The 23,575-nt window shown below is 39.4% G+C and overlaps 1 protein-coding gene across 2 annotated transcripts in view; it reads left to right on the top strand.

Annotated features, from left to right (window-relative positions):
* Positions 1–23,055, top strand: part of zdhhc8a (zDHHC palmitoyltransferase 8a) — a 45,147-nt gene extending 22,092 nt beyond the window's left edge. The window contains exons 2-10 of one of the 2 annotated variants that reach the window (XM_061927251.2): positions 2,462–2,583; positions 2,643–2,800; positions 12,243–12,415; positions 12,482–12,584; positions 16,257–16,348; positions 16,417–16,546; positions 16,623–16,737; positions 16,855–16,967; positions 21,756–23,055. In XM_061927251.2, coding sequence (XP_061783235.1) covers positions 2,462–2,583; positions 2,643–2,800; positions 12,243–12,415; positions 12,482–12,584; positions 16,257–16,348; positions 16,417–16,546; positions 16,623–16,737; positions 16,855–16,967; positions 21,756–22,886 — 2,137 coding nt within the window. In that variant the 3' untranslated portion in view covers positions 22,887–23,055. Of the gene's footprint in view, positions 1–2,461; positions 2,801–12,242; positions 12,416–12,481; positions 12,585–16,256; positions 16,349–16,416; positions 16,547–16,622; positions 16,738–16,854; positions 16,968–21,755 lie in introns of both variants that reach the window. The other variant, XM_061927252.2, reaches the window with a different exon arrangement.
* Positions 23,056–23,575: the final 520 nt, after the last annotated feature.

Genomic DNA, 23,575 nt, shown 5'->3' with positions numbered 1-23,575 from the left:
GAAATTGTTCTCAATTTTATACATTGTGAGAAAAAGACTGCTTTTAGTTCTTTTTTTTTGTAATTGGTTTTTAATCTTCATTATTTACTTCAAGTTATTACACCTGGGGATAAGTTGATTGGCAACACTAAATTGGCCCTAGTGTGTGGATGTGAGTGTGAATGTTGTCTGTCTATCTGTGTTGGCCCTGCGATGAGGTGGCGACTTGTCCAGGGTGTACCCCGCCTTCCGCCCGATTGTAGCTGAGATAGGCTCCAGCGCCCCCCGCGACCCCAAAGGGAATAAGCGGTAGAAAATGGATGGATGGATGGATATTACAGTATGTCTCTATACCAGGGGCGTCACTAGCTTTTAAGGACAGGGGGGGCTTGGCCCCCAGGAGATGCACAGGACGCGAGCGAACGTAGCGCACGAGCACAAAACTTCACAAACGGCTAACAAAGACTTAGAAATGATTCATTGTTATTAGTATTATTTAAAAAAATGCACGGGACGAAATGAAATGCTCCCCGGGACGATGTCTTTTAACCATTTTTTTTCTTTTTCTTTTAATGTATTTATTAATTTGACATTTTATATTAAATGTCTTGGTTTTTCCTCCCTCTGAAAATCCTATGAAATGTTTAACAAGCCATTCTATAACAATACAACAGCTATTAATGTAACAATACAATAAAACAAATATATTTAATGTTTTTTTTCATTGTTTTAACATCAGACTAATGTATATTACTTTATATAGATTCTACAAGAGTGATGTGGGCATTTTCTATATGAACAAGTCCAAGGACCGCAGGCAAGGTCGCAGAGAAAATGCGGACTGGATTTTGAGGGATGTGGGCATTTTCTATATGAACAAGTGGAATGGATTGGATACCGACACACTAAAGGGGCTCTCTCCCTTAAAGTACCAATGATTGTCACACACACACACACACTAGGTGTGGTGAAATGTGTCCTCTGCATTTGACCCATCCCCTTGTTCACCCCCTGGGAGGTGAGGGGAGCAGTGGGCAGCAGCGGTGCCGCGCCCAGGAATAATTTTTGGTGATTTACGCTATGAAGTGAGGGGAAACTGAGTGAATAATGACAGGTTATATGATTCATTTATTTAAACTCATATTCGGGCCACTTTATAATGAATATGTTGGCATGTATTTGTTAAAAAAAAAAAAAAAAAAAAAAAAAAAAAAATGTATATATATATATATATATATATATATATATGTATGTGTGGGAAAAAAATCACAAGACTACTTCATCTCTACAGGCCTGTTTCATGAGGGGTTCCCTCAATCATCAGGAGATTTTAATAGAAGCATTCACATACCATGGTTTGTATAGGGCACAGAGTGGGTAGGTACAGGCTGGCGTAGGGGCGTGGTGATTGGCTCATGTGTTACCTAGGAGGTGTTTCCGTCTGTGACGGCATGCTGATACAATTTCGCTGCGCTTGTTGAGGGATGACAGGTCTGGACGGTATATAATAAACAGTTTCATAGGTTGCACCTTTTATTGCTTGAAAGATGCAACCTATGCTTGAAAGAGAAACTGTTTAATATGAATAAACAGTTTCTCTTTCAAGCATAAGTTGCATCTTTTATTGCTTGAAAGATGCAACCTATGCTTGAAAGAGAAACTGTTTATTATATACCGTCCAGACCTGTCATCCCTCAACAAGCGCAGTGAAATTGTATCAGCATGCCGTCACAGACGGAAACACCTCCTAGGTAACACATGAGCCAATCACCACGCCCCTACGCCAGCCTGTACCCACCCACTCTGTGCCCTATATAAACCATGGTATGTGAATGCTTCTATTAAAATCTCCTGATGATTGAGGGAACCCCTCATGAAACAGGCCTGTAGAGATGAAGTAGTCTTGTGATTTTTTTCCCACACATACATATATTGCGCTCTACTACGGTATCGAGCACTATTTTTTGGATAACCTTATTAAGACATATATATATATATATATATATATATAGATATATATGTATATATATATATATATATAACACCAAATTATTTAGGGGGGCTTAAGAACATTTTAGGGGGGCTCGAGCCCCCCTAAAATAGGCCTAACAACGCCAATGCTCTATACACATATTTCTTTTTTGTAATTTTTATTCATTTTGGCCAAAGGGGGCGCATTTCTATTTATATAATATTACCAACATTTTTAAGTTTTCTTAAAAAATTGTGACTTTTGTCGAGTAAAATGACGACTCTTTTCATAAAATTGTCAAAATGTCAAGCTTTTCTTGTAAAATTGCGACTATTATTGAGTAATATTCCAACTTTTATCATAATATTGCACAAATGTTCAGTTGTTTCTGTAAAATTGTGACTGGCGTTGAGTAAAACTATGACTTTTATTATAATACTGCCAAAATTCAATGTTTTTCTTGTGAAATTGTGACCTTTTTTTTTTTTTTTCACCCCCCGTGTTCTGTAGATGTCCCTGGCTGGCCGTGACCATCTGTCCCGCTGTGCCGCCATGCTGCGCCGTCCTCTTCCTTTTCGTGCTGGCCAACTTCACCATGGCAACCTTCATGGACGCCGGCGTTCTCCCCACAGGTTGGTGATGTTAACCCTAGCCGCGAGACTGTCTTCATGGGGCGTCTTCCTTCTCTCAGCGGACGAGGACGAGGACAAGGACGACGAATTCCGGGCCCCGCTGTACAAGAACGTGGACGTGAGGGGCATCCAAGTGCGCATGAAGTGGTGCGCTTCCTGTCACTTCTACAGACCGCCGCGCTGCTCGCACTGCAGCGTGTGCGATCGCTGCGTGGAGGTCAGTGTTAAGAACACACGCGCACACTTCCAAGACCATATATGGAAGAAAGGATAAATAAATAATATACATGGGCCAAGATGTTAAAGTTAAAGTACCTGTGATTGTCACACACACACACACTAGGTGTGGCGAAATTATTCTCTGCATTTGACCCATCACCCTTGATCACCCCCCTGGGAGGTGAGGGGAGCAGTGAGCAGCTCCCCTCACAGGCCCAGAGCATAATACTACCACCACCATGCTTGACTGTAGGGATGGTGTTCCTGGGATTAAAGCATACTTGCCAACCCTCCCGAATTTTCCGGGAGACTCCCGAAATTCAGCGCCTCTCCCAAAAAACTCCCGGGACAAATATTCTCCCGAAAATCTCCCGATTTTCAGCCGGAGCTGGAAGCCACGCCCCCTCCAGCTCCATGCGGACCTGAGTGAGGACAGCCTTTTTTTCATGACGGGAGGACAACAGGGTGACAAGAACTAAATCATCCAGACTAGAGATAAATTGTATTATTATGTTTATTTTACCTAAAAATAAATATATTTATTAATAAAAAAAAAAAAAAAACTAAGTACATTTTTACTATATTTTGCTAAAAACATCAAAACTAATTGTATTTTTATTTGTATTTTTTCGTGACTCCTTATTACATCCAGCCATAGAATTATACATTAAAATAAACATATTTCAAATAATTGATGTTAAATTATCATAATTATTCATTTAAAATGACCATATTTAATTATTAAAATAATTGCTTGTTTATCAACAATTTTAGCATTTTATTCATTACATTTTGAAACTCTCAGAAGCCAAGTTATGTTATATTCCTTAATATTTATTTATGCAAGTTTGAAGTATCAATTATCTAAACACAGTTTTGTTTGCATATTTTCAGGATGTAGATATATATATATATATATATATATGTCTTAATAAGGTTATCCAAAAAATAGTGCTCGATACCGTAGTAGAGCGCAATATATGTATGTGTGGGAAAAAAAATCACAAGACTATTTCATCTCTACAGGCCTGTTTCATGAGGGGGGGTACCCTCAATCATCAGGAGATTTTAATGGGAGCATTCGCATACCATGGTTTATATAGGGCACAGAGTGGGTGGGTACAGGCTGGCGTAGGGGCGTGGTGATTGGCTCATGTGTTACCTAGGAGGTGTTTCCGTCTATGGCGGCATGTTGTTACAATTTCGCTGCGCTTGTTGAGGGATGACAGGTCTGGACGGTAAATAATAAACAGTTTCTCTTTCAAGCATAGGTTGCATCTTTTATTACCACTATTGTAAGGTGTGCTGGATGCAAGAATTTGCCATGTTATTGAATATTCAACATTATTGTCTTTGAGGTCCCAAATGTGTTTGCTGAGTTCTGTGGTATTTCGCAGGTTTTTGTTCCTGAAAGAAGCCTTGTGATTGTTCCATCTGGTTTTGAATTCTCCCTCGGTTAACCCTACATATGTGTCGGATGTGTTAATGTCCTTGCGTATTACCTTAGATTGGTAGACAACTGATGTTTGTAAGCACCCCCCGTTGAGAGGGCAATCAGGTTTCTTTCGACAGTTACATCCTTTGTTGGTTTTGGAGTCGCTCTGTCTGGGGGTCGACGGCTCATTTGCAATTGTTTTGTTGTGGTTTGAGATGATTTGTCGTATATTGTTCATGCAGCTGTAGCTCAATTTAATGTTGTTCTTGTTGAATACTTTTCTTAGGGTGTTGTCTTTGGGAAAGTGTTTGTCAATCAGATTGAGGAATTTGTGTCCAATGTTCGTTGAGACGTTTTTGCTGTATGGGGGGTTGTACCAGATGATGTCGTTTCGTTTTCTGTTCTTTTTTGGCTGGTTTCCTGGCGTGGGTTCATAGGTGAGGGTGAAATTGTATCCGCTTTCATCAAGGGCTTTTTGGTACGGGGGGGTTGCTTGGTCAAATTCAGCTTTGCTAGATGACAGCATCGATAGCCTTTTATTGATTCCGGTAGGTATTCTTTTCGTGGTGGTGGGTGGGTGGTTGCTGTCATGGTGCACGTATTGGAGTGTTGTGTTGGGTTTCGTGAATGGTTGGTAGCTGTTATTTCTCAGGTTGAAAGTGACGTCAAGGAAGTTGACGGTTTGCTTGTTGGCTTCAATCGTGATCCGTAGGCCGTTCTCTTTGAAAATTTGGCATATGCGCATATGCCGTTCTCTTTGAAAATTTGGCATATGCGCATATGCCAAATTTTCAAAGAGAACGGCCTACGGATCACGATTGAAGCCAACAAGCAAACCGTCAACTTCCTTGACGTCACTTTCAACCTGAGAAATAACAGCTACCAACCATTCACGAAACCCAACACAACACTCCAATACGTGCACCATGACAGCAACCACCCACCCACCACCACGAAAAGAATACCTACCGGAATCAATAAAAGGCTATCGATGCTGTCATCTAGCAAAGCTGAATTTGACCAAGCAACCCCCCCGTACCAAAAAGCCCTTGATGAAAGCGGATACAATTTCACCCCCACCTATGAACCCACGCCAGGAAACCAGCCAAAAAAGAACAGAAAACGAAACGACATCATCTGGTACAACCCCCCATACAGCAAAAACGTCTCAACGAACATTGGACACAAATTCCTCAATCTGATTGACAAACACTTTCCCAAAGACAACACCCTAAGAAAAGTATTCAACAAGAACAACATTAAATTGAGCTACAGCTGCATGAACAATATACGACAAATCATCTCAAACCACAACAAAACAATTGCAAATGAGCCGTCGACCCCCAGACAGAGCGACTCCAAAACCAACAAAGGATGTAACTGTCGAAAGAAACCTGATTGCCCTCTCAACGGGGGGTGCTTACAAACATCAGTTGTCTACCAATCTAAGGTAATACGCAAGGACATTAACACATCCGACACATATGTAGGATTAACCGAGGGAGAATTCAAAACCAGATGGAACAATCACAAGGCTTCTTTCAGGAACAAAAACCTGCGAAATACCACAGAACTCAGCAAACACATTTGGGACCTCAAAGACAATAATGTTGAATATTCAATAACATGGCAAATTCTTGCATCCAGCACACCTTACAATAGTGGTAATAAAAGATGCAACCTATGCTTGAAAGAGAAACTGTTTATTATTTACCGTCCAGACCTGTCATCCCTCAACAAGCGCAGCGAAATTGTAACAACATGCCGCCATAGACGGAAACACCTCCTAGGTAACACATGAGCCAATCACCACGCCCCTACGCCAGCCTGTACCCACCCACTCTGTGCCCTATATAAACCATGGTATGCGAATGCTCCCATTAAAATCTCCTGATGATTGAGGGTACCCCCCTCATGAAACAGGCCTGTAGAGATGAAATAGTCTTGTGATTTTTTTTCCCACACATACATATATATATATATATATATATATATATATGAAATACTTGACTTGGTGACTAGCTGTCAATATACTCCTCCCCTCTTAACCACGCCCCCAACCACGCCCCGCCCCACCCCCGACCACGCCCCCAAACCCCACCTCCCGAAATCGGAGGTCTCAAGGTTGGCAAGTATGGATTAAAGGCCTCACCTTTTCTCCTCCAAACATATTGCTGGGTATTGTGGCCAAACAGCTCCATTTTTATTTCATCTGACATCACATGGACAAAGATAAGACCTTCTGGAGGAAAGTTCTGTGGTCAGATGAAGCAAAAATTGAGCTGTTTGGCCACAATACCCAGCAATATGTTTGGAGGAGAAAAGGTGAGGTCTTTAATCCCAGGAACACCATACCTACCGTCAAGCATGGTGGTGATAGAATTATGCTCTGCGCTGTTTTGCTGCCAATGGAACCGGTGCTTTACAGAGAGTAAATGGGACAATGAAAAAGGAGGATTACCTCCAAATTCTTCTGGAAAACCTAAAATCATCAGCCCGGAGGTTGGGTCTTGGGCATAGTTGGGTGTTCCAACAGGACAATGACCCCAAACACACGTCAAAAGTGGTAAAGGAATGGCTAAATCAGGCTAGAATTAAGGTTTTAGAATGGCCTTCCAAAAGTGGACAATGCTGAAGAAACAAGTCCATGTCAGAAAACCAACAAATTTAGCTGAACTGCACCAATTTTGTCAAGAGGAGTGGTCAAAAATTCAAGCAGAAGCTTGTGGATGGCTACCAAAAGCGCCTTATTGCAGTGAAGGGACATGTAAGCAAATATTAACATTGCTGTATGTATACTTTTGACCCAGCACATTTGCTCACATTTTCAGTAGACCCATAATAAATTCATAAAAGAAGCAAACTTCATGAATGTTTTTTTGTGACCAACAAGTATGTGCTCCAATCACTCTATCACAAAAAAAATAAGAGTTGTAAAAATGATTGGAAACTCAAGACAGCCATGACATTATGTTCTTTACAAGTGGATGTCAACTTTTGACCACGACTGTAGCTTAATTGTTTCCAAACGGTGTCTGTCACATGGCAGTAAAACGGCTGATCAAACAAAACAGAAGTCATCGTCATGGACACACTAGCTCCTTAATCAGCTAAACAGACTCAATAAATCCACGGTGACGTTTTGGTGAAGTTACAAAACCAAAACCAGTGAAGTTGGCACGTTGTGTAAATGGTAAATAAAAACAGAATACAATGATTTGCAGATCCTTTTCAACTTATATTCAATTGAATGGACTGCAAAAACAAGATATTTAACATTCCAACTGAGAAACGTAATGTTTTTTTGCAAATAATCATTAACTTAGGATTTAATGGCAGCAACACATTGCAAAAAAGTTGTCACAGTGGCATTTTTACCACTGTGTTACATGGCCTTTCCTTTTAACAACACTCAGTAAACGTTTGGGAACTGAGGAGACACATTTTTTAAAGCTTTTCAGGTGGAATTCTTTCCCATTCTTGCTTGATGTACAGCTTAAGTTGTTCAACAGTCTGTTGTGGTATTTTAGGCTTCATAATGCGCCACACATTTTCAATGGGAGACAGTTCTAGACTACAGGCAGGCCAGTCTAGTACCCGCACTCTTTTACTATGAAGCCACGTTGATGTAACACGTGGCTTGGCATTGTCTTGCTGAAATAAGCAGGGGCGTCCATGATAACCTTGCTTGGATGGCAACTGTGACAGTCGCTCGCTGTTGTGCGGGCTCCAAGGACCATCAAAGAACGGCATTCTGCGAGCAGGTGTAGACTTCTTTATTTTGCAATTATAAAATCTCTTACGGGTTGCTTACAGCCTTTCCGTTCTTCTCCTGCTCGCTTCACCGCTCCCGCTTCTCAGCTGCGTGCGTCGTCGCCTTCCTTGCGCTCTCTTTCGCTCTCGCTCTGCATCCGCCTCTCTCTGGCTCCTCCTCTCATCCCCGCCTCTCTTCCTCACGTCCGCGGCTGCCGCCCTCTTATACAGTTTTGTGCCCAGCTGAGCGCTCCACGCACCTGGTGATAATTGCGGCATCGATCTCGGCTCGCTCGCCGTCCACGCCTCCTCGCCGCCATCTTGGAGCGGGCTCCGGTGTGCTCTGCCTCTCTGTCGGACTGCAGGCCCTGCCTCTCCACAGCAACATATGTTGCTCCAAAACCTGTATGTACCTTTCAGCATTAATGGTGCCTTCACAGATGTGTAAGTTACCCATGACTTGGGCACTAATACACCCCCATACCATCACAGATGCTGGCTTTTCAACTTTGCGCCTATAACAATCCGGATGGTTCTTTTCCTCTTTGTTCCGGAGGACACGACGTCCACAGTTTCCAAAAACAATTTGAAATGTGGATTCTTCAGACCACAGAACACTTTTCCACTTTGCATCAGTCCATCTTAGATGAGCTCGGGCCCAGCGAAGCCGGCGGCATTTCTGGGTGTTGTTGATAAATGGCTTTCGCTTTGCATAGTAGAGTTTTAACTTGCACTTACAGTTGTAGCGACCAACTGTAGTTACTGACAGTGGTTTTCTGAAGTGTTCCTGAGCCCAGGTGGTGATATCCTTTACACACTGATGTCGCTTTTTGATGCAGTACCGCCTGAGGGATCGAAGCTCACAGTGATTTCTCCAGATTCTCTAAACCTTTTGATGATATTACGGACCGTAGATGGTGAAATCCCTAAATTCCTTCCAATAGCTGGGTGAGAAATGTTGTTCTTAAACTGTTCGACACGCAGTTGTTCACAAAGTGGTGACCCTCGCCCCATCCTTGTTTGTGAAGGACTGAGCATTTCATGGAAGCTGCTTTTATACCCAATCATGGCACCCACCTGTTCCCAATTAGCCTGTTCACCTGTGGGATGTTCCAAATAAGTGTTTGATGTGTTAGGAAGTGGTCAAGGGGGTGACCCCGGGATGCAGAGACGAGAGGCAAGTTTGAATAACAAAAAGGGAATACATTTAATGAGTGTAACAAAAAGCGATGGGGCAGAAGTGCACACCGTGAATACTTAAATGAAACAGGTTCTTCAGTGGTCGGCAGGGGGAGAAGCCAGGGCACACTAAACACAAGGGTAAAGTCCTTGTTGCCTCAAGGAGGCTAGGAAACAAACACAACAACGTTAGGAATTACAGGACTAAGGAAAAACAACATACCAGGACTGACGAGGCGAAGCAGGCACGTGCACGTGGAAGGTGCAGGATAAATTAATCGACAAGAGGCGAGCTTAAATAGTCCTCGGTAGAAATAGGTTGCAGGTGTGCCTTAGTGTCCGCCCCTCGCTGGAGACTAATGAGCTGAGGAAACACATCACAACACAAGAGAAGGCAGGGAAAATAAAAACACAACACGATGAGCATTCCTCAACTTTCCTCAGTCTTTTTTGCCACTTGTGCCAGCTTTTTTAAAACATTCCAAATTCCAAATGAGTTGCGTAAAATAACAACGTTTACCAGTTCGAACGTTAAGTATCTTGTCTTTGCAGTCTATTCAGTTAAATATAAGTTGAAAAGGATTTGCAAATCATTGTATTCTGTTTTTATTTATCATTTACAGAACGTGCCAATTTCACTGGTTTGGGGTTTTGTAGGAAAATGCTCATGAAGAAAGGTAATTCGCCCTTATAATCGTCCAGGGTCGGAATTTGAAAGTGTTTTTTAACGAGTGGCCTGGAGCAGCAACGTTATGGTTGAGTGTAAAAATGGCGACAGATGTAGTGGACAATGAATACAAATGAAATTAAAGCTGCAAGCAGCGTTGGTCGGGCCCGCGTATTTGGCAGGTGCTAGTCCTAACTGTCCCAATACTTTTGTCCAGTGATAGTCATAAGTGTCCCAATACTTTTGTCTACTTTTAGTCTGAAGTGTCCCAAGACTTTTGTCTAGTGTACCTACCTTGTCTGCATTGTGTGGGCACGTTGGTGCTTCCTGCTTTTAAGCAGCCATCTTAAAAAAACAGCAGCGCAGCAGCATCAGCGCAGCGGGTCTTTGAAGGGTCATAAAATCAAAACCGGAGCAGTTAGAAAAAAAGCGCTTCTGTCATTGTAATCAGGGCCGGCCCGTGGCATAGGCCGTATAGGCAAATGCTAAGGGCGCCGTCCATCAGGGGGCGCCACGCAAGTGCCACAAATGTTGGAGAGAAAAAAAAAAAAAAAAAGAGAAAAAAAGTTGGTACTATTATTTCTAAATACAAAAAATAATCCCACGTTAATTAAAATGCAAAGTAAAGCCTATTTAATAGAAATATTATTTGTTACAACACCCCCCCCCCCCAGCACGGTGCGCCCCCTCCCTTCCCGTATCATGACTCTTTTTGGACGTCACCACATCAAAAAATCAACACAAGATGTCAAAACGGCCAAAACTGTCAGGTGCCCAGGGAAAAAAAAAGAGAAAAGAAGAGGAGGAGAAACGAGAAAAGACAGAGGTAGCAAGTAAGTAACGTTAGCCTACATGAAATGATTTGTCTGTTACAGAATGTGATAGTAACCTGGCTTTTTAGCATTAAGCTAATGTTACATGAGTCGGCAATTGCTAATCAATAAATAGCTAGTTCTGTTTTAACGTCGGGTTAATATTGTGGAGGGGCCTAAATTGTTATGGAAAATAATAATGTAACGTTAGGTAATTACAGTACTCCCACCTACATTCCTCTGGGACATTTGTATTAGATCTTTTAAGCAGGTGTTTTTTGTTTACATTGTTATTGCCTTCTGGTTAGCTAATGTTTGCCCTGCAGGTAATAGTCACTTTTCCACCCCTTTATATATTAGGTATAGTTGTAAGTAAAAAAAAAAAGGTCAAAGACAAAGCTATTCGGTTTCTTGTGAGTATATACACTTCACTGCCGATGTGGGGGGCGCCACCTAAAATCTTGCCTAGGGCGCCAGATTGGTTAGGGCCGGGCCTGATTGTAAACACAAGGGTTCAATCTCTCTCCTGTGTTAGTTTGAAGGCGAAACGACAAACGCGCTCAGAGGAGTTCGTTTTTGAAGGAAGGTGACGGGTTTTTACAAAAAATTTGATTTGAAGGGGGAATAGCAAACTTCCTGTTGATTTTTGCTGGGGGTTGTCAATTTATGAAATGTAGGTCTAAGTGAGCCCTACATAGAGGTTTTTGTTTCATGTCTCTCCGACCTTCCCAGTGGGAGTTACAGGCAGTTTTGTCAGTTTTTTTATCCAAGGAGCAGTTTTTTGTGCGTTTCATTAAAAAATTGCGCTAGAGCACAATTTTGAGATTTGGGGTTAGGTTTTTTTATTAGATCGTAATTTTTGCCAGTCCTGATGTGTGTGTTCAGTTCGGTGAGTTTTGAAGCATGTTAAGGGGGTCAAATTACAGCTCAAAGAGGCAAAAGTGACTGTTTTTAGTACTTTTTTGTCTTGAAGGTGGAATTGCCAACTTCCTGTTGATTTTTGCCCGATGATATACAGTTATGAAAACTAGGTCTAAGTCAGACCTACATACAGGTTTTTGTTTCATGTCTCTCCGATCTTCCTAGTGGGAGATATAGGCAGTCTAGTTTTCTTCCCCTAGGGGGCGCTAGAGCGCAATTTTGAGTTTTGAGGTTTTTTTTTTTTAAAAAAAGGTCATTTTCGCAGGTCCTGATGTGTGGGTCAAATATGGTGAGTTTTGAAGCATGTTAAGTGGGTCAAATTACAGTTTAATGTGGCGGCGGAAGAATAAAGAATAAAGAATAAAACCTTACAAATTCAATAGGTCCTTATGTCCCATTGCATAAGGACTCCCTGTGGGAGTCCTTATGCAATGGGCCATGCGGGCCCTAAAAAAATGATAGTGTGTTGGGGAAAAGGCAATAAAAAGGGATTTTTGCGCGTGTGTGTGTGTGTGTGTAGTGAACGACGGACAGAGCGTGATGAAGGGAGAGATCTCAATAATCAGGTTAATCCTTCCCCTCCCGTCCTTTGTAGCCTCGCTAGGAATTCAATTTCTCGGAGAGTCGGTATTAAAAAAACAAAAACAAATGTGTGATTTTTGGTTCTCTGCAGGACTTTGACCATCACTGTCCTTGGGTCAACAACTGCATCGGGAGGAGGAACTACCGCTACTTCTTCTTCTTCCTGCTGTCCCTCACCGGTCACATGGTCTGCGTCTTCAGCTTCGGCCTCCTCTACGTCCTGCATCACACGGACGACCTGTGGAAGCTGCACTGCGCCGTCACGTATCCTTCTTGAAGTCCAGAATGTCTTCTGGTGTGTTTAAGACGCTTCCTTCACCGTCCTCACAGTTTGGCGGTGGTCAGTATCTCAGGGCTCTTTCTCCTCCCCGTCCTCGGCCTGGCCGGATTCCACCTTTTCCTGGTGTCCAGGGGCCGCACCACCAATGAACAAGTCAGTGGCAATACCCCAATAACGGACAAAAACTAACAACAATCAATGAGCATCCAGGAATTTGCACAACAAATATACTTTTTCTCAAGCGTATACCGTAAAATAAAATAATTTTATTTTTAACATAACTGAACATTTGATGTCGATTTTTTTTCTTCATTTTTCTCAAGCCGCTGCCCCTCACTTTTCCTAGACTTTCTGGTCACTTTGAATACTCCTGTATCATCTAAAATAATAAGTAAAGACTTAGACAAACTTTGTGATAAAAATATGATCAAAAAAAAAAAAAAAAAAAAAAAAAAGTGCATCTGGAAAGTATTCACAGTTCTTCACTTCTTCCACATTTTATGTTACAGTATTATTCCAAAATGGAATAAATACATTTTTGGTTTCAAAATTCTAAAAACAATACCCGATAATAACAATGTTATTTTGCAAATTTATTAAACTTTTTTTTATTTTATTTTTTTATTTTTTTTTAAAATCACATGTGCATAATTACTACAGCCTTTGTTTATCATGCACCTTTGGCAGGAATTACAGCCTCAAGTCTTTTTGAGTAAGATTTTATCTTATTCAAAAAGACTTGAGGCTGTAATTGCTACCAAAAGTGCATCTAAAAAGTATTGAGCAAAAGTTGTGAATAGTTATGATTTTTGTAGTTTTTTTAAATTTATTTTAATACATTTGCAAAATTAAAAAACAACAACTCTCCACTTTGTCATTATAAGAAGATATTGTGTGTAGAATTTTGAAGAGAAAAAAAATATTTAATTACATTTCGGAATAAGGTTGTAACATAACAATCCATCCATCCATCCATCTTCTTCCGTTTATCCGAGGTCGGGTCGCGGGGGCAGCAGCCTAAGCAGGGAAGCCCAGACTTCCCTCTCCCCAGCCACTTCGTCCAGCTCCTCCCGGGGGATCCCGAGGCGTTCCCAGGCCAGCCGGGAGACATAGTCTTCCCAACTTGTCCTGGGTCTTCCCCGTGGCCTCCTACCGGTCGGACGTGCCCTAAACACCTCCCGAGGGAGGCGATCGGGTGGCATCCTGACCAGATGCCCGAACCACCTCATCTGGAGTAACATAACAAAATGTGGAAAAAGTAAAGCAATGTGAATACTTTCCGGACGCACTGTATAACTTAAAAAAAAGAAGAAAACTATATGAACAAATAAGGACATGTATTTTTTTTTTAGATTTTTAGAAAAAAATACTTTAAAAATATTTGTGAAAATATATTGTAAAATAAAACATATTTCAGGATATGAAAATGCTTTTTAAAAACAGTACATAACAGCTAAATATATTGATTGGAAAATCCTATTAAAAATAGGAAAACATGTTTAAAAATGTATTCAAAGTATGAGCAAATATTCCAAATTAATATTTAAAACAAATGAAAACAAATAAATTCCCTAGCTTTAAATAACTAATTGAATCATATCATATGCCTTCCTAAACAGTCCTGTCAGGTTCAAACACTGATGACATCTATTAATCAGACAAGAAGCAAGGAATCATGCAGAGACAGAGTTCAATTTAGCTCATGAGGAGAACGCATGGCGCTGCACACTTAGTCACAGTCTCGCCCTATGCTCTAAGGTTCAGCTCCTGCGTCCCTCTATTTATTCAGGAGTTCCACAGTCAACAACACTAAGGTCGCCTCTAAAAGGAGTGGTCACATATATTATGCAAAGCAGGTACAGGACGCACAATACGTGACGGAATGTGCTGGGGCCTTGTGATTTCGCCTTGTCTGCGTGTTGTCATCTTATCTTCGTTGAGGTCCTAGAAGTCCTTGGCTGTTAGCGGGCTAAAACAAAGATAACATCTGTGACTGAGGTCACCCCTCAGACAAGAAGTTTTGTCCTTGCATAGATTAGAAAAGTCTAACTTGAGCACAATAGCTAATAACTAAAGCAAGGACATGTAATTTTAATCTTTAGAAAAAATACTTTAAAAATATTTGTGAAAATATATTGTAAAATAAAACATATTTCAGGATATGAAAATGCTTTTTAAAAACAGTACATAACAGCTAAATATATTGATTAGAAAATCCTATTAAAATTAGGAAAACATGTTTAAAAATGTATTCAAAGTATGAGCAAATATTCCAAATTAATATTTAAAACAAATGAAAAAAAAAAATTCCCTAGCTTTAAATAACTAATTGAATCATATCATATGCCTTCCCAAACAGTCCTGTCAGGTTCAAACACTGATGACATCTATTAATCAGACAAGAAGCAAGGAATCATGCAGAGACAGAGTTCAATTTAGCTCATGAGGAGAACGCATGGAGCTGCACACTTAGTCACAGTCTCGCCCTATGCTCTAAGGTTCAGCTCCTGGGTTCCTCTATTTATTCAGGAGTTCCACAGTCAACAACACTAAGGCCGCCTCTGAAAGGAGTGGTCACATATATTATGCAAAGCAGGTCTAGGACGCACAATACGTGACGGAATGTGCTGGGGCCTTGTGATTTCGCCTTGTCTGCGTGTTGTCATCTTATCTTCGTTGAGGTCCTTGAAGTCCTTGGCTGTTAGCGGGCTAAAACAAAGATAACATCTGTGACTGAGGTCACCCCTCAGACAAGAAGTTTTGTCCTTGCATAGATTAGAAAAGTCTAACTTGAGCACAATAGCTAATAACTAAAGCAAGGACATGTAATTTTAATCTTTAGAAAAAATACTTTAAAAATATTTGTGAAAATATATTGTAAAATAAAACATATTTCAGGATATGAAAATGCTTTTTAAAAACAGTACATAACAGCTAAATATATTGATTGGAAAATCCTATTAAAAATAGGAAAACATGTTTAAAAATGTATTCAAAGTATGAGCAAATATTCCAAATCAATATTAAAACAAATGGAAAAAAAAATAATTCCCTAGCTTTAAATAACTAATTGAATCATATCATATGCCTTCCCAAACAGTCCTGTCAGGTTCAAACACTGATGACATCTATTAATCAGACAAGAAGCAAGGAATCATGCAGAGACAGAGTTCAATTTAGCTCATGAGGAGAACGCATGGAGCTGCACACTTAGTCACAGTCTCGCCCTATGCTCTAAGGTTCAGCTCCTGCGTCCCTCTATTTATTCAGGAGTTCCACAGTCAACAACACTAAGGCCGCCTCTAAAAGGAGTGGTCACATATATTATGCAAAGCAGGTCCAGGACGCACAATACGTGACGGAATGTGCTGGGGCCTTGAAGTCTCTGCTTCGTCTGTGTGCTGTCATCTTATCTTCGTTGAGGTCCTTGAAGTCCTTGGCTGTTAGCGGGCTAAAACAAAGATAACATCTGTGACTGAGGTCACCCCTCAGACAAGAAGTTTTGTCCTTGCATAGATTAGAAAAGTCTAACTTGAGCACAATATCTAATAAATAAAGCAATGGACTTTAAGCATACTAAAGTTAGTGTGATAATATATACATCATTATTCTAACACTAACCCGCTTTGTAAAAATAAAATGCAATTATTAAGCTACTAATGTATCAAAGTGCCCCCCAACAACAAGCCTCATGCCGAGCTTTCCATACCATTTTCTGATTTAAAAAAAGGGTGTACAAATGTAGTTTGGCACCAAATTATTGAATGAATATTGGAATTGCATCCATATCCATAAGCCATTTTATTTGGATGTGCTTTATTGCAGGTAACTGGGAAGTTTCAGGGTGGAGTGAACCCGTTTACACGCGGTTGTTGCAACAATCTGGAGTATTTGATCTGCAGTCCCTTCTCGCCAAGGTAAGTGCTGTCTGTTTTTGCTGCTAACGATTTTTTTTTCTCCCACAAATGGTTCCTTCGTCCTTCAGGTACGCAGCCAGACCTCGCAGGAAGTCAGTGATCCACATCCAGCCTCCCTTCCTGAGACCTGAGATTGACAGGCAGGCGTCAGTCAAAGTCACGGACAACGGCAATCACAGCCAGGACCTTCAAAACCGAGTAAGCTCAAGCATGCAAATTGTGTTGTCTGAACATGGCCCACCTCTCACGTCTTTTCACATTTTTCTTTTGTCAGCGTTCCTCTGCGGGAGCCGTGGAGCCGTCGGATGGGAAACAGCAGAAAAGTCCGCCTCCGCTGCCACCGAAACCTGAACACGGGCTGCTGAAAAGCCACCTGGTATCCATGGAAGGTACTTTAAAGAGCAGGGATTCTCTACAATAACATTAGAACACAGCAGATGTTGGACTTTGACTGTGAAACATAGTGGAAGCATGTAGCAGCTTCTTTTTCCCTTCCAATTCTGCAGAGATGGGACATCACACCAAGTCCATCATCCCTGTGTCCATCCCCACCGTCCCACAGCTGCGTCCTGTCCTGGAGGCCATATCCAGAGGATCATCACCCATTCCTCCAGAGCAGGTACATGCATAGTAACATGACAGTAACATGATAATAACATGTTTGTAATATGATAATAACATGTTTGTAACATGATAGTAAATTGACAGTAACATCATAGTAATATTATAACATTACAATAACATGATAGTAAAATGACAGTAACATGACGGTAACATGATTGTAAAAAAACGGTAACATGTTAATAACATGTTTGTTACATGATAGTAAATTGACAGTAACATCATAGTAATATTATACTATTACAATAACATGATAGTATAATGACAGTAACATGACAGTAACATGATTGTAACATGACTGTAACATGACGGTAACATGACGGTAACATGACGGTAACATGACGGTAACATGATAATAACATGTTTGTAATATGATAATAACATGTTTGTTACATGATAGTAAAATGACAGTAACATCATAGTAATATTATAACATTACAATAACATGATAGTAACATGTCAGTAACATGACGGTAACATGATAATAACATGTTTGTAATATGATAATAACGTGTTTGTTACATGATAGTAAAATGACAGTAACATCATAGTAATATTATGACATTACAATAACATGATAGTAACATGACAGTAACATGACGGTAACATGATTGTAACATGACGGTAACAGGATTGTAAAATGACGGTAACACGATAATAACATGTTTGTAACATGATAATAACATGTTTGTTACATGATAGTGAAATGACAGTAACATCATAGTAATATTATAACATTACAATAACATGACAGTAAAATGACGGTAACATGATTGTAAAAAAACGGTAACATGATAATAACATGTAATATTATACTATTACAATAACATGATAGTATAATGACAGTAACATGACAGTAACATGATTGTAGCATGACGGTAACATGATGGTAACATGATAATAACATGTTTGTAATATGATAATAACATGTTTGTTACATGATAGTAAATTGACAGTAACATCATAGTAATATTATACTATTACAATAACATGATAGTATAATGACAGTAACATGACAGTAACATGATTGTAACATGACTGTAACATGACGGTAACATGATAATAACATGTTTGTAATATGATAATAACATGTTTGTTACATGATAGTAAAATGACAGTAACATCATAGTAATATTATAACATTACAATAACATGATAGTAACATGACAGTAACATGATGGTAACATGATAATAACATGACGATAACATGATAATAACATGTTTGTAATATGAGAATAACATGTTTGTTACATGATAGTAAAATGACAGTAACATCATAGTAATATTATAACATTACAATAACATGATAGTAACATGACAGTAATATGACGGTAACATGTTTGTAACATGACGGTAACAGGATTGTAAAATAACGGTAACACGATAATAACATGTTTGTAACATGATAATAACATGTTTGTTACATGATAGTGAAATGACAGTAACATCATAGTAATATTATAACATTACAATAACATGATAGTAACGTGACAGTAACATGACGGTAACATGATAATAACATGTTTGTAATATGATAATAACATGTTTGTTACATGATAGTAAAATGACAGTAACATCATAGTAATATTATAACATTACAATAACATGATAGTAACATGACAGTAACATGACGGTAACAGGATTGTAAAATGACAGTAACACGATAATAACATGTTTGTAACCTGATAATAACGTGTTTGTTACATGATAGTGAAATGACAGTATCATCATAGTAATATTATAACATTACAATAACATGATAGTAACGTGACAGTAACATGACGGTAACATGATTGTAACATTTTTGTAATATGATAATAACATGTTTGTTACATGATAGTAAAATGACAGTAACATCATAGTAATATTATAAAATTACAATAACGTGATAGTAACATGACAGTAACATGACGGTAACATGATTGTAAAATGACGGTAACATGATAATTACATGTTTGTTACATGATTGTAAAATGACGGTAGCATAATTGTAATATTATAACATTACAATAACATGATAGTAACATGACAGTAACATGACGGTAACATGATTATGAAATGACGGTAACATGATAATAACATGTTTGTTACATGATAGTAAAATGACAGTAACATCATAGTAATATTATGACATTACAATAACATGATAGTAACATGACAGTAACATGGCGGTAACATGATTGTAAAATGACGGTAACATGATAATAACATGTTTGTTGCATGATAGTAAAATGACAGTAACATCATAGTAATATTATAAAATTACAATAACATGATAGTAACATGACAGTAACATGACGGTAACATGATTGTAAAATGATGGTAACATGATTGTAATATTATAACATTGCAATAACATGGTAGTAACATGACGGTAACATGATTTTAAAATGACGGTAACATGATAATAACATGTTTGTTACATGATAGTAAAATGACAGTAACATCATAGTAATATTATAAGATTACAATAACATGATAGTAACATGACAGTAACATGACGGTAACATGATTGTAAAATGACGGTAACATGATAATAACATGTTTGTTACATGATAGTAAAATGACAGTAACATCATAGTAATATTATGACATTACAATAACATGATTGTAACATGACAGTAACATGACGGCAACATGATTGTAAAATGACGTTAACATGATTGTAATATTATAACATTACAATAACATGATAGTAACATGACAGTAACATGACGGTAACAGGATTGTAAAATGACAGTAACACGATAATAACATGTTTGTAACCTGATAATAACGTGTTTGTTACATGATAGTGAAATGACAGTATCATCATAGTAATATTATAACATTACAATAACATGATAGTAACGTGACAGTAACATGACGGTAACATGATTGTAACATTTTTGTAATATGATAATAACATGTTTGTTACATGATAGTAAAATGACAGTAACATCATAGTAATATTATAAAATTACAATAACGTGATAGTAACATGACAGTAACATGACGGTAACATGATTGTAAAATGACGGTAACATGATAATTACATGTTTGTTACATGATTGTAAAATGACGGTAGCATAATTGTAATATTATAACATTACAATAACATGATAGTAACATGACAGTAACATGACGGTAACATGATTATGAAATGACGGTAACATGATAATAACATGTTTGTTACATGATAGTAAAATGACAGTAACATCATAGTAATATTATGACATTACAATAACATGATAGTAACATGACAGTAACATGGCGGTAACATGATTGTAAAATGACGGTAACATGATAATAACATGTTTGTTGCATGATAGTAAAATGACAGTAACATCATAGTAATATTATAAAATTACAATAACATGATAGTAACATGACAGTAACATGACGGTAACATGATTGTAAAATGATGGTAACATGATTGTAATATTATAACATTGCAATAACATGGTAGTAACATGACGGTAACATGATTTTAAAATGACGGTAACATGATAATAACATGTTTGTTACATGATAGTAAAATGACAGTAACATCATAGTAATATTATAAGATTACAATAACATGATAGTAACATGACAGTAACATGACGGTAACATGATTGTAAAATGACGGTAACATGATAATAACATGTTTGTTACATGATAGTAAAATGACAGTAACATCATAGTAATATTATGACATTACAATAACATGATTGTAACATGACAGTAACATGACGGCAACATGATTGTAAAATGACGTTAACATGATTGTAATATTATAACATTACAATAACATGATAATAACATGACGGTAACATGATTGTAAAATGACGGTAACATGATTGTAATATTATAACATTACAATAACATGATAGTAACATGACAGTAACATGATTGTAAAATGACGGTAATATGATAAAAACATGTTTGTTACATGATAGTAAATTGACAGTAATATCATAGTAATATTATAACATTACAATAACATGATAGTAAAATGACAGTAACATGACGGTAACATGATTGTAACATGACGATAACATGATTGTAACATGACGGTAACATGATAATAACATGTTTGTTTTATGATAGTAACATGTATGTAATGACAGTATCATGATAGTAAAATTATATCATTACTATAACATGATAGTAACGTGACAGTAACATGATGGTAACATGGTTGTAACCTGATGGTAACATAATAATAACATGTTTATAATATGATAGTAACATCATTCAAAACATGATTGTGACATAATGAAACAGAATGGTAATAGTATCATAGCATAATAGTAATATGATAATAAAACAGTAGTAACAGGTTGATCACAGAATTGTAACATGATACCAACTTGATAGTAACAGGATAGTAACAAGATTGTAACATGATAGTAGCAGTAATCGAATAGTAACAAGAAAGTAACAGGATAGTAACATGAACAGGATAGGAAGAGAACTGTGCCGTGATAGTAACGTTACAGTAACAGGATGTTACCAAGGTCAAGTGGGTGTATACAAGGGGCGGGCTAATCTACATATGGTGTGTCAGAAGTGTACATGTCCATGAGGTCATTAAAAGCCCAACTCTTGGATAGATTGTTCTCATGTTTGTCTGTCGTGAACATAAACAGACTCTAGGTAACATTTTACTGTTACAACATCATTAAAAAGGTCATAAAGGGGTCCTTTTAATATTTCCCACTTGTGGACTACATTGTGGTTGTCTACAGTTCAAGGGTCCCCTATGTAACATTTCCTCTCGGCCCACGTCACCAACATATGTCCATGTCCTTGTGTGGTGCAGCTGCTGAAGGCCTCGGAGCAGCAAGTGGGCAACAAAAGTCCGGACCGGAACGGAAGCCCCCTGAGAGGAGTCCTGCCCCTCCTGAAGGCCACCAGCACCATCTCAGGCTCGGTGCAGTTCAGCTCCATGACCCTCAACTCGCGCTCGCTCAAACACGGCGGCGGCGGCGGCGGCCGTCACCACGGCTGCAAGTCCCAGCTGCCCGCCCTGCACACTGACGGCCCCGCCTCCTCCGGTGCGCTGGCCAACCACAGCAGTTACGACAACCTGACAGACCCCCAGTGCGGGGCTCAGAGGGCCCACCCCGCAGTCAGCTTCTTCATGAGCTTGGGTCCCGACGGCAGCGTGGTGCAGAGACCTCCCCCTCTGGCCTACACGCCCCAGGTCTACAGCCCCGTCTTCGTGGGGGTCGCCCGCCACTCGCCTCAGCCCAGAGACACCTCCCCTTCCCTGCAGGGTCTCGCCTCCAGGGACCCGTCCCCGTCCTTCCCTGTCGGCTACATCCAAAGAGAGCCTCCCTTCGCGGGCTCAGCTCTGGCAATGCGAGACATGAAGACCCACAGCCTGAGCTCCACACCCCAGAAGTCCACCGCCTCACTTTACGACTCCCTCTCCAAGAGCCTCATCTCCTCCATCCACGAGCGGCGTGAGATGGAGGACCGGGAGCGGATGCTGCGCCTGCACGCCAGGTCCCAGGCCCTCTTCGGCCCCGACGCGTCCGTCTACGACGTCCCCTGCAGGAGGAGCCTCCCGCCGGACAACGCCCGGCCCCAAGGCGCCCGGGGGCCCACCCCTCCCGCTTACGGCTCCAGGGAGTTCCTCATGAGCACGGGGGTCCTGGGTTACGGCCTGAGGACGTCGCCTCTCTCCAGCTCGTCCACGTCGTCTCTGAGCCGCGGCCCGAATAGAACGCAGAGCGGCGGCGGCAGCAGCTGCAGCCTCCAGGGTAAGGCGCCCTCGTCCTCGGCGGGCTACTGTCCTCCTGAACGGCAACCGTCAACGTGCACGCTGCCTCGTTTACCTTCTTCCAGCACCTCCGGCGCCGCCCCTCCGTACGCTTCCTACGGCACTGCAAAGAGACCCTCGCTAGCTGAGGGGAAGGGCGAGGTCAGCCTGGGAGCCTTGAAGTGACACTCAACCAGTCATCTTGCACAGGACTGAAATATATCACAATATCTCACTTTCACTGTTTTTTTGTTTTGTTTTAAACCTGTTTTGTTATTGCTTATGTGAAACAACAACACCGTGGTCTCCCAATGAAATGTATTTACTAGTATTGTGTTTATATATGAATAAAACTATTTTGTAACTCTCCCTTTTTTACTTCTTCTACTTCTCGGCCGTCATTAAACACGACGTATGCTCACAGTAGGCGTACCTAATCAAAAGGCAGGTAAAATATTACTTATATTCACGTATGTGAGGAAATCTATTTGCTATTTATTCATTTATTTTTTAGCACAGAATGGGTAACCTGATGATGAAAAAACACACCATCTGCAAAGGATTTGTTTCCCTCTGGTGGACAGTAGCAGGACAATCTCCAGAAAACAAGTGAATTCAGTTGATTATTATTTTTTATTTTTTACCAATGCACTTTTGTTAAATATATATATATATATATATTTTATTTTTTATTTCTATTTATTTATTTATTTATTTATTTATTTTATTTTATTTCATTTTTTAAATTTTTTAATTTTAATTTTAATTTTAAATTTTTAATTTAATTTAATTTTTTTTATTATTTTTTATTTTTTATTTATTTATTTTATTTTTTATTTATTTATTTATTTATTTTTTTTTTTTTTTAATTTTTA

Source organism: Nerophis lumbriciformis, linkage group LG32 (assembly GCF_033978685.3).
Source record: "Nerophis lumbriciformis linkage group LG32, RoL_Nlum_v2.1, whole genome shotgun sequence".
Lineage (NCBI taxonomy): Eukaryota > Metazoa > Chordata > Actinopteri > Syngnathiformes > Syngnathidae > Nerophis > Nerophis lumbriciformis.
This window is presented reverse-complemented; position numbering and strand designations above follow the sequence as displayed.